At 38.0% G+C, this 12,224-nt stretch overlaps 1 protein-coding gene across 8 annotated transcripts in view; it reads right to left on the bottom strand.

Moving 5' to 3' along the window:
- The window catches only part of ARID4B (AT-rich interaction domain 4B), a 156,158-nt gene that overhangs the window by 19,128 nt on the left and 124,806 nt on the right, over positions 1–12,224 (bottom strand). For all 8 annotated transcript variants that reach the window (XR_007145305.1, XM_047825042.1, XM_047825046.1 and 5 more), the window contains 2 exons: positions 9,462–9,546; positions 7,576–7,774 (listed from right to left, as the gene is read on the bottom strand). Coding sequence is in view for 7 of the 8 variants with exons in the window: in XM_047825042.1 (XP_047680998.1) it covers positions 7,576–7,774; positions 9,462–9,546 (284 nt within the window). In the remaining variant the exon portion in view is untranslated. The remainder of the gene's footprint in view (positions 1–7,575; positions 7,775–9,461; positions 9,547–12,224) is intronic.

Below are 12,224 nucleotides of genomic sequence, written 5' to 3'. Positions count from 1 at the left end.
ATTTTTTTAAGGTAGGCTTCATGCCCAGCATGAGTTGGAACTCATGACCCTGAGATTGAGACATTAGCTGAGATCAAGAGTCTGATGCTTAACTGACTGAGGCACCCAGGTGTCCCATGATGGTAATGTTGTGTACTGTGACCGTGCTTGTAGTTACACCACCATATATTTTTGCCAAAACACATCAAATGGTAAGCGTAAAAGTTGTGAATTTTATTGTTTGTAGGTTATACCTCAATAAAGCGGATTATGAAAAAGAAACTCCTCCAAATTTATGAGTAGAAAATAACTGCAGTCAGGATGTAATCCCGGGTTATTCTAACTTCAAAGTCTGTATATGAAATTGTAAGCTTCATTTTCAATGTAGCAATGATTAGGCAAAGATTTGTGAACAACGAATTTCCAAATTGTTTTTTGTCTTTTTTTTTTTTTTTTTTTTTTTTTTTTTTTTATAAAAGAGAGAGGGAGCATGAGCAGGGGAGAGGGGCAGAGGGAAAGAGAATCTCAAGCAGGCTCCACGCCCAGCACAGAGCCCAAGGCGGGGCTCGATCCTATGACCCTGAGATTGGGACCTAAGCCGAAATCAAGAGTTGAATGTTTGACTGAGCCACCCAGGTGCCCTGTTTTCTACAATGTTTTGAAGAGTAGACCCAATTAACTTAAGTAACTGATACATTACATAAAAATATTTACAGAATTTATTTCTTGAAAGTACATTTTAGTAAATGGATTCAACTAAGTATAAAAAGTAATTGCCTTTATCGTGATTTTAATAAAACATTTACTGAGAAACTGCTACATGCCAGATACTTTGGTACGCTTTGCATAGACTGTCTGACTCAGTCTCACAAAAACCCTATGAGGGGTATATTATTATTAACCCCATTTTATAGTTTAGGAGACTAGGATTTAGAGAGGTTAAACCACTCCAAAGAGCTAGTAAAAGTAGAGAAGAAACAGAAACCTAAGTCATTTGGCTCCTGAATTTATAATTGTGACTACAACACTACCTATGTTCTTTAGCTAAGTTTACTACAAGTAAAAAAGAACAGACACAATTAAGGTAGCTAAAAACATTTAAACGTTTCAATGTGTTTCTGTAAAACTGAACTGTTTTAATTATCAAAGCACTGCATATATGACTAAAAACAAATGGAAACTCAATAGGAAACCAACAGCTCTTTTTCTTCCTTCCCAAGCCTCCAAAGTCTCCAAACCATGTTTTCTGATAGTATATAATTAAGAGATGTGCTCGCTTAGGAAGTTTAGCCTGCAATGAGCCATGGGTATTGTATTAATACTATCTCCTGCCATACTTTCCATATATAGTTATCTTCAGTTAATTATTAAAAAAAAAAATTTTTTTTTAATGTTTTTATTTTTGAGACAGAGAGAGGCAGAGCATGAGCAGGGGAGGGGCAGAGAGAGAGGGAGACACAGAATCCAAAGCAGGCTCCAGGCTCTGAGCTGTGAGCACAGAGCCCGACGCGGGGCTCAAACTCACAGACTGTGAGATCATGACCTGAGCCGAAGCCGGACACAGATCCTGATGCTGTGCTCTGTCCCACAAACCCTGAGATCATGACCTGAGCCGAAATCCAAGAGACAGACACTTAACTGACTGAACCACCCAGGCCCCCCAACCTTCACTGCTTTCTCTTGACTGAGACCCACAGGTATGTGAATTGCCCATCTTCCTCCTTCTTGGTTTATTCCCAGATTGTCTTGGAGCACATCATCTAGTACTTTCCTTAAAAAGGCACAAGGAGGTAAATATTCTTTGTCCTTACGTGTCCAAATACATCTTTACTCTCAAATTTCATCGTTTTATCGATAGTTTAACCAGGTACAGAATTCTAAGTTGAAAATTATTTTCCTTCAAAAATTTGAAGGTACTGCCCCTTGCCTTATAGTTTAAAAACACTACTTTCATTTATCTCCTCAACCATAGTGGTGGTTTTTTATTCCTGGTATTTTTAATTTCATAATAACGTACCGTGGCATGGTTCTTTATTCACGAATTTATCAGGTACCAGGTAGGCTCGTTCAATTTAAAGATTCGTGTCTGTCAGTTCTGGAGATTTTTCTTCTTTTAGTTACCTGTTCATTCCTCTGTCCACCTGAGGACTATTCTAGGATGATCTTAGTGATTGATATGTATATGGCAGACTGGGGAGGAGAACCCACCACCACATATACAGCATTCTCTAAGACAGATAGAACTGCCACACTCTATATCAGCACGGAGTGATGAGGTACAAATCAGAAAATAAATAACATAGTCGTGAGACAGTTCATAAGAAAACTAGGGTTTCGCTTTTTCAAAATCCAACTGCTTTTTAGTTACTTATAACCAGGCATGCTGTTCCCATGGCTTCTTGATTCCTCAGGCGGATTCTAGCAGTAATGCTGGTGTCACTCTCCCCAGCGTGAAAAACAAAGATATACACACGTGAGTATACTCAAACCACAGTGGTGTGTGCAGTTACCTGTTCATTTCTTCCCCTCTGATTTCACTATTTACTGTTCAGTACCACTCATCTTCTTACATTTCATCACTGCTTTCTTACATTTTCTCAAAGTTTTCCTCGACTCCAAACTGTGTTTGACTGAATTTTAATTTCAATGTCTAATTCTAGGTGTTTCTTGTTCTCTGTTACTTTATCACTGTATCCTGTTCTTGTTTTACAGATGCTTACGGGTTTTCTGAGATTAATAATAACCGGAGAGAACTAATATGCTTCTTACCTTCATTACCTCTCTCCTCAAGGGTCACTCCTTCCATCTTAGTTTCCACATTTTATGTGGGAGCTCTCCTTGACTGTTCACACTGAAGGATGACCTACTAAAACCTGACTGTATTGGTAGGGCTTATTAATGGATAAGCTTTCCATTAGGTGATTCAGCAGGGATCTAGTTTACTTGAGGGGATCTCTGGTGCCTAAATGTGAAATATTATTCTCTAGAGATATTCAATCACTCCACAGATTTCCAACAATCACCCACCCTCTTGTTCTGTTCCCAGCTCATCTCATGCCAGGGAAGAGACTCCTAGCTATCTGTGTTCTACACTCATGGGTGGCCTCAATTTTTCTTTATCTATGCATGTACATATACCTATGCATTCATAGCAGCAATCATTTTTAAGCTGGAAATAACCTGAATGTCTTAAATTTGATCTATGGCCAAATCAAAAATAAAATTTACCACAGAAAAGAGAAAATATGAAGAAGAGAATATGTGAAATGTTACAAACATGGCACTTGTGATGGTCATTGTTGAATTATGTACAATAGGAAAAATAATGAAAATAATCTAAATACCTTTTATCATCAAGAATTAAATAAATGGTGATACAGCCATTCAGTTGTATGAATGTGCTGATATGAAAAGATTTATCAGTTCTACTATGGCAAGCCCCCCCGAAAAGGTGGGGTTTTATAGTGTTAATGATCCCATTTATAAAAATATCATATCTGTGCATATGTATATATATTTGTTTGGGATATGTATTAATGTGTTAATATGGAACATATTAATATATATTAATAATTACACATTACAACACACATATATCATACACGTGGCATGTTAACACAATTTCTGAAATAATACGCTAACAAAAATAGGGACAATAGGAGAGAACAATAGAATGCGTAAGCCAAAAAGCAGATGGATGAGAGTAAACAGACCCAAGCCAGCAGTGAATAGAGCTGAGAAAAAACCCAATTCTCCATGGGCTCTTCAATAAAAATTGGCTGTATCAGGTGACTGTGAAAATGAAAAGTGGAGGAGGCAGCTTAACATAAGGAGCATCGGGTGAACATTATTCGAAAAGCATCTAGATCCCTAGGTCCTCACCCCTGCCATGGGTTGCCAGGTGACCACTCTTCTGGAGGTTTATTTTCTGAAGATGGTGAAGACAGGATTTCTGGCCTAGGCAATGCTAAGAACTATTGAAGGCACAGGTACAGATGTGATGCTGAACTCAGTGGGATCAGTGAACTACAATTGCTAAGAATTTCCCCTCCTTCCTTCCCTAATCCTCAACTGGATCCTAAACACTAGAAGACATTCTCTTACCTTCCAGTCAGGGCTGGAAGACTCTTTTCTCTGGGATGCAACTGGACTAAGAAAAAGACCGAAAGACGTGACAGTAGTCCTCTCCAAAAAATGGCCCACCCAGATTACGTTAGAGTGAAATTAACTCAAAGTTGACAAGTCCCAACCATGTGCTCAAGATTCCTAATCAGGAGAAGACAGCCAAGGAAAAAGTCCTTCATAGGGAAGAGATCAAAACAATAAAGCAGGGGCGCCTGGGTGGCGCAGTCGGTTAAGCGTCCGACTTCAGCCAGGTCACGATCTCGCGGTCCGGGAGTTCAAGCCCCGCGTCAGGCTCTGGGCTGATGGCTCGGAGCCTGGAGCCTGTTTCCGATTCTTTGTCTCCCTCTCTCTCTGCCCCTCCCCCGTGCATGCTCTGTCTCTGTCCCAAAAATAAAAAAAAATAAATAAATAAATAAAAAAACAATAAAGCAGGAAAAAGCAAACTGAAAGTAGCTAACCATGCAAAAGAAGAACAAAAAATTTACAATATCCTTTGGAAAGAGCAAAACCAGAAAGGTTAAGATCTTGTACCCATCTTGAAAGAAGAGATGGTATGAGAACATGTAGAAAATGAAGAGCTCATGAAAATTAAAAATATACCAGCTGTCACCAAACATTACGGCAGTAAATTAAATAGTTTTTAAAAGGATAAGAGGATGGGGCACAAGGGTGGCTTATTAGTAGGTTGAGTGTCCAACTTTGGCTCAGGTCATGATCGCACGGTTCGTGAGTTTGAGCCCCACGTCGGGCTCGCTTCTGCCAGCCTGTTAGCATACAGCCTGCTTTGGATCCTCTGTCTCCCTCTCTCTGCCCCTTTGCCACTTGTGCTCTTCCCAAAATAAATATTTTTCTTAAATTTTTTTTTTCAACGTTTATTTATTTTTGGGACAGAGAGAGACAGAGCATGAACGGGGGAGGGGCAGAGAGAGGGAGACACAGAATCGGAAACAGGCTCCAGGCTCTGAGCCATCAGCCCAGAGCCTGACGCGGGGCTCGAACTCACGGACCGCAAGATCGTGACCTGGCTGAAGTCGGACGCTTAACCGACTGCGCCACCCAGGCGCCCCTAATATTTTTTAAATAATAAACAGATCAGAAGATAAATAATAAAGGATCAGAAGACAAAGTTGAGAAAATTTCCAAGAAATCAGAGAAAAAAAGACCAAAGAATGAATAACCTCATCCCCAAAACGATAAACATATTAAAATATACTACAGAAAATGCAATACTGATATAATGGTAAGTCAAAAAAATCCAAAACAAAAAACAAGAGAGAACAGTAAAATGCAGAGGAAGAAATAATCAACAAAATAATTCAAGAAAAGCACCTGGAACAAAAAGGCTCACGTTTCTAGAATGAAAAGAGCCTAGCAAGTACTCAAGACAGTGGATGAAAATATATCCACACAAGGCATAATCACCGTGAAATTTTAGGACATTAGAAACAAAGATTCCAGATTCCAAAGAGAAGCAAAAGCCAAAAAGAAAAAAAAAAAAAAGAACAAAAAACCCCACAAAAAAACTAAGTGATAAAAAACAAGTCACACAGAAAGAATCAGGAATTGTAAGAGCTCTGAACTTCGACCAGAAACAACATCAGAAAAGACAGGTGAGGGGCACCTGGGTGGTTCAGTCAGTTTAGCATCTGACTCCTGATTTGGCTCAGATCATAATCTCACAGTTTGTGAGTTCAAGCCGCACATCGGGCTGTGCGCTGACAGTGCAGAGCCTGCTTGGGATTCTCTCTCCCCACCCCCCCCCACCCCCCCCCGCTCACACTCTCTCTCTCTCTCTCTGAAAATAAATAAATAAACTAAAAAAAAAAAAAAAAAAAAAAAAAAAAAGACAACTGAACAATGCTAATAATACTGAAGGAAAACCATTCAACTCAGCTAAACCATGCACAGAATAAAGATATTCTCAGATGCACACAGTCTCTAAAAATTTGCTTTCCTTCTCACTCACTTGTTCTTAAAAAGTTACTAGAGAATATGCTCCACCACAATGAGAGTATGCCGAGGGTAAAACAGACATGAGATGCCAGAACAAAGGAATTCCAAGGGCTCCTCTGAAGAGTGATCCCTAGAATAGGATCTCCCCAGGAAGCTGTGTACCAGATGCAGAAGGAAACCAGTCCTACACAGTGTCCTTTCCAAAGAAATAGCAAGGACCACCATCACTAAGATGCCTGCTGCCACCACACTGTCCGAACGCGTTTAAATAGATTTAGCTTGTTTGAACAATGTGTTGATAAAACTCCAGCTCTCCCCTCTATGTCTTGCAAGGTGTTACTGGGATCAGTGGACTACATCATTGTACCCAGGAGAAATGCTTTGCTCTGACCTGCACCTGAAAGCTAGAAGTTCGTTTGGTAAAGCCTAGAATCAGAAAACACAGAGCGGCTCATTACCGCTACGCTCCTGTTCGTCCTGGCTGTGGTGAGCCCCGATGTTTCCCAGAACTCCCTTCTGACCCTGCCCCACCGAATTCCCTGAGAGATGCTTCTGCGAATTCTCAGAGCAGCTGAATATGAAACCAGAATATGACCTACAGACTCCATTCACGTAACATTCTCAGGGAGCCTTCACAGCAAGGCTTGTGCTGGCTACTCCGTGTTTTAAAAATTCATCTTGGGGCGCCTGGGTGGCGCAGTCGGTTAAGCGTCCGACTTCAGCCAGGTCACGATCTCGCGGTCCGTGAGTTCGAGCCCCGCGTCAGGCTCTGGGCTGATGGCTCGGAGCCTGGAGCCTGTTTCCGATTCTGTGTCTCCCTCTCTCTCTGCCCCTCCCCCATTCATGCTGTGTCTCTCTCTGTCCCAAAATAAATAAACGTTGAAAAAAAAAAATAAATAATAAAAATTCATCTGCTGTTTGGAAATATGTATTTATGTTTAATATAGACATATATGTTTATTCAAAAGAAAAGTTAAGGAATGATCACACTAAAATCAGGGTATTAATTACTTCTGGGGCAGAAATACAAAATTCTTTTAAATAAATGTTATTTGTTCACCACTATGGTAGACACACCAACATTCATATTGTATTATTTAGTTATAGGTCATTCTGCCTCAAATATTAATAGGCAATAATGCTATCATAAAAGAGGATCATAATAGATGCAATCAAGATAAACAAAATTTGGTATTCTTAACAAAAAATTCAGTGTAATTTTATAGTCTAAAATTACCTAACACAAACCATGTTTTATGTGGCAACAGAAAGGACAGTACCTGAGAAAAAAAACACAGTACTATAGGGTAAATAATAAATTGTAACTAAAATTTAAGGATGCCTTTAGATCTACTAATAACAGAAGTACTTCCAAGCCTCAATCAATGGCTGATTTTATTTCAAGTAATAACAGGCAACAAAATTCTGGTCCAATTAAAAAACGGTACATTGCCTTTACAGAATTTGATTCATAACAAAACACAGAGTTGCAAGCAACAGGGTATTTGTTAGGTTTACCTTGAAGTCCATTGAGGATAGAAGTAATTTCTATGGATTTAATGTGAGCTGTATCAGAGTTTTTGGCATCAGTAAGATCCAGTTTAGATACCATTTCAGGAGATGGATTTGTCTGAAAAGGTGGTTTTGACAAGCGCCGAAGTTTACAGTTTTTAGGAGAGTATTTTTCATCTCTGTCTTTTTCTTTGTCTAATTTATTCTAGGTTAAGAAAAACAGTATGCCATGTTAGCCATAGTTTATCATGAAGTATTTACTGTAACAATGCTAATACTCATTTTAAACTCAAAGTTGTATCACATATTAACTAATATGAAAAGAAAGAATATAAGAAGCTCCTGTAAACAGCCAGAGGTGTTTTTTTTTTCCCAAAGGTACTGCAGGATGAGCAAAAAGTTTTTGTCTAATATTTACATTTTAATTGTGGAAGTAAACCAGAGATCCTATGAACAATTCAGACTAAAACCTCATACTGCTAATAACTGGTGTTACAAATTCTTCAAAATTAAATCACAACAGGCTTAAATATTCATAAAAAATTTTTCAACCGGTAGTTTTAAAACTCGTAACATTTTCAATATAAAATGTGGGCTGGGAGCGACAAAATTCCTAACATCTTCATTTAGTTGACAACTGGGAATAATAACTCTACAAATGATCTGTTGTGAAGTTAACTTGGAAGAAACCTACCTGTTCATTGATAAAGTAACATTTCTGGAAAAAATGAGAAATTTTCTCCAATTGACTGTTTACAAATAAGAGGAGCAGAGGCTAACTAAAATATTTCCTGGAAACTATTTTTTAAATCTGGTCTTAAAATAATTTATAGAAAAAAAATCACATTTAGACAAGCTTCCTGAATGACGATGTAGAGCATGATGGTGTAGCAGACAACTCTGAAATCCTGTTATACAGGTCTGACTATAGAATCTGTGGCTATTTTCACACTTCTCCCAAATACAGTACATGACTATCACCATTCTGGAGGCACAGAAGATAATTCATTGCATATTATAGATGCTTTGGGGTAATGGTTCTCCAAGGGTGGTCCCTGGACCAGCACCCTGAGTTGCAGCTACTGGGTTGCCATATCAAAACTTGAGAACCAGACCCAATTTTACAGTGAGAAAAGAGTAACTATGTTGGGGGAAAGCTTGCACTATTTGGGGCCAGTAGCAGGAAAGTTACAGTTCTTCACTGTGAATATGGAGACTGAATTTCAGAAGAACTACTAAGCACCTCAACTATATGTTACCTAATGAACGGTCAACTTTCTAATAAAACACTTAAAAGATTTAGTCTTAGAATATATAAGAGTAAATCTATCATACATAAGAGTAACAGTAATTTCCACACAAGTTCATTAATAGAGTCCCCATGGTTCATCTACAGTATGGCTCACAGAGTCCTATGAACACACCCTAAGCTACTGCTAATACAGTCAGCTAAAGATGAAGAGAAAAAGAGAAGGTACAGATAGGCTCTCGTCTGCTTTCAGATACCTTCTTTTCTTCCTCTGAATAGTTTACAGCCCTCACACTGAGCCAGGCTCCCAGCCATACTATTTTATGGCTCCTAGCTGGAGATGAGAGGGGCAAAAAGGGATTGAAATAAGTGAAATCTGGCTGGGTGGCCTTACATGATGTCGGAACTACAAAAGCCTCAGAGATCATTCTTCCAAATGCCTTTTCCAAAGTATCATTTCCAAAATACCTTCCCATAAGGTGACAATATCGATTGTACCCAAATCTAGCACTTGATAAATTCGCTGTTTTAAGAGAGTATTTTCATTTCTACTAACACTGATGGCATCGTTTTGGAGGAAAATTTCTGCAACTAACACCTATCATGTAGGAAAAAAAGTTCTTTTAGCAAAGTAAGCACTTACCTTTATTTTCTTCCGATGTTTTATCTTTGGCACATTTTTATCAGCAGGTCTTACTATTTTATCTGCTTTAATCCACTCATCATATCTAAAATGAAAGGAAATTAATATAAATATGCAAAACATCACAGAACTATGCCATATTAAAGAAAAATTCATAAATAGAATCGTAACATTTTAGAACAGGGAAGGACCTTGGAGACCATTTAGCTCAACTTCCTGGTTCAATGAATAAAGGCTACCAAGGCCCCAAAAGAGAGATCAAGTGATTTGCCCAAAGGACAGAATGTCAGCTTCTGGCTGAGCCAAGACCAGAAAGACCTCCTGAGGTCTAAACTGGCACTCCTGAGTCTGCTACACCAAAGAGAAACCAAACTTGTCTGTAAAGAAACCACAATATTTTCTGTCTTTTTGTTTTGTTTTTAAGCAGCCAGTAGACAGGTTTGTTTTGGGGTTTTTTTCTAGACACATCAGGAAGCTAAGTAACATGCTCTAGTTTTAAATGGCATCATGTGATAGAAGAGCATAATATTATAACTTCCGGACAATGCAAAATCACCTACAAAAAAACAAAAAAAACCTTCTCATGAGACACTAGGAAAGTATTACTTGGCCAAGTTTTTCAGTATTCTGAGATGCTTCCTACATGGACAGGCAGCTAAGAGTCAACAGCGCCGATGGCCTGTCCACTCAATGTTGACAGCCTGTGTTAGTTTCACAGGGTGCAACTTACTACTGACTGCAATAAAGCTATTTCTTTAAGACAAAAAAGAACGGCAGTTTATTTTTGTAAAAACTCCGCTAGAAAGAAGAAATATTAAAAACAAATTAACTTCTTTTTATGTTTAAAAAGAAGAAATGGAAAATGGAAAACTCACTGACTTTTTTAACTCCAGAACATGAACTGAAAATGAGCTTTTAAATTAAAATGTCCTCATTATTAGAGGCACTAAATGAAGTAATAAAGGCCCTAAGTCAGGAAGTATATGACTTGGGTCATTATATGATGAATAAATTATATTCTTGCTCTAAAGTAGGCCTGGAAAGTATGCCTACAGCCACTCCCAGGCAAAGTGACACTGGCTGGTGCAGCTGAGGGTACAATCCCACGCAAGGGATTATGTCTGTATCTGCTGGAAGCTGTTGAGGGCCATAGTAATTACAGAGAATAAGGAAGAACACAATGAGTTCTAGAAAAGTCTTTACATAATCCCTGCTGGCTAGTTATGTGGCCCTTGCCAAGCCACTCTCAACATCAGACCTCGTGTAATCTGTACCAAATAAGACTGTATTAAAAAAATTAAGTAAGACTGCATATCATATAGTTTTTGAGAATCAAATATATGATAAGTACTTTGAAAATTTTTGAAACAAATATTATTATTCTACTTAACACACTCCTTTTGGTATTTATACTGGCACAGTAGCACCTACCTAAATATTTACAGTACTTTTAACTTGCCCAGGAATACTGAAAACTGCATTATGCTTGAGATGAAAGCAATTTAGTTCCTACCAAAATTGGACTGTGGTGGAAAATGAACAGAAAATATCTCTGCCCTCAGCAAAGTTGAATATAAATTCCCAGAAGTTGCTCTGATTTGGATACAGTTATGGAAGTCATTGCTGTGGACTTTGTTTAAAAGAAAACAAAACGAGCTTCCTGTCTTCTTATAACGAAAGGTAGTTCATGATGGTTCTACATAACACCACATGAGCTAAACAAAGATATTGCAGTTTTTAGCTTTCTTAATTGAAGACATCTGTTATGTAGTTAGTTGTACAGCATCAGACATTTTTTTACTACCAGTAAAAACACTACTCTATTCAACTTGGGTTTTTGACATGAATTATATTTCAAATTAGAGCAAAACAGTAGCTTTCAACTTAGGATCACCACCATGAGATACTGTATATTTGCATACGTTACATGGAGCACCAAATACATCAAATAAGCAAAAAAAAAAAAAAAAAAAAGTTATTGTCTCCATAGTTGCAATGTTCACTGTGATAGAGGAAGACTTCTTTATGACTCAGAGACAATGGATGTTACTTAAATTCTCTTAGGAACAGGGTAGGAGAAACATATACATAAATAAAACAATGGCTACCCCCTTGGTACAGGCTGATGCCCACTGTGTAAGCTCAGTTTACAGATGCTATCTGGTAAATCATTTTCTCCTCCACCCAATTACAAAGTAAGGATGCTATAAGAAGACTGGCTATCAGAAGAACTTAAAGTAGCGAGTTTGGATGGGGAAAGACTGTTGGACCAAGCAGAAAACAAAAAAAGAAAATTCTGGAATTAGATGAAACAATCTACACACACTTCTAAAATATCTGAACCGCAGTAATTAAACACTATGGTCTCACTATTTTGGATGACAATTTCGTTTTAAGATAATGACTATTCTGTATGGCTTTGGGAGATGCCTTGGAAAATTCTTTAGATACACTTCCTATTGAAGTAATTCCATGGTAACTTATAGTCCTATAAGTATTAGCTAATATCATTTCTCCATTATTTGCCTCTTTCTGTTCTACTTTCTCAGTGCTTTTTGTCTGCTCAGGCATTCCCCCCATTCTGATACTATTCTTGTAGACTTTTTTTCTTTCCTGCACCAGATTTATTCTCCATTTTTATAAAATGTAGTGACACAATATTATTATTGCTATTATAATTAATAGCCTCTGGAACTAGATCGTGCCTTAAAAACCAATGAATTTATTTCACAGATTCAGAAAACTCTGACCATGGAAGAAACT

The sequence above is a fragment of the Prionailurus viverrinus genome, chromosome D2, assembly GCF_022837055.1.
Source record: "Prionailurus viverrinus isolate Anna chromosome D2, UM_Priviv_1.0, whole genome shotgun sequence".
Classification (NCBI taxonomy): domain Eukaryota; kingdom Metazoa; phylum Chordata; class Mammalia; order Carnivora; family Felidae; genus Prionailurus; species Prionailurus viverrinus.
Note: the sequence above shows the minus strand (reverse complement) of the source record. Positions and strands in the feature narration are given on the sequence as shown.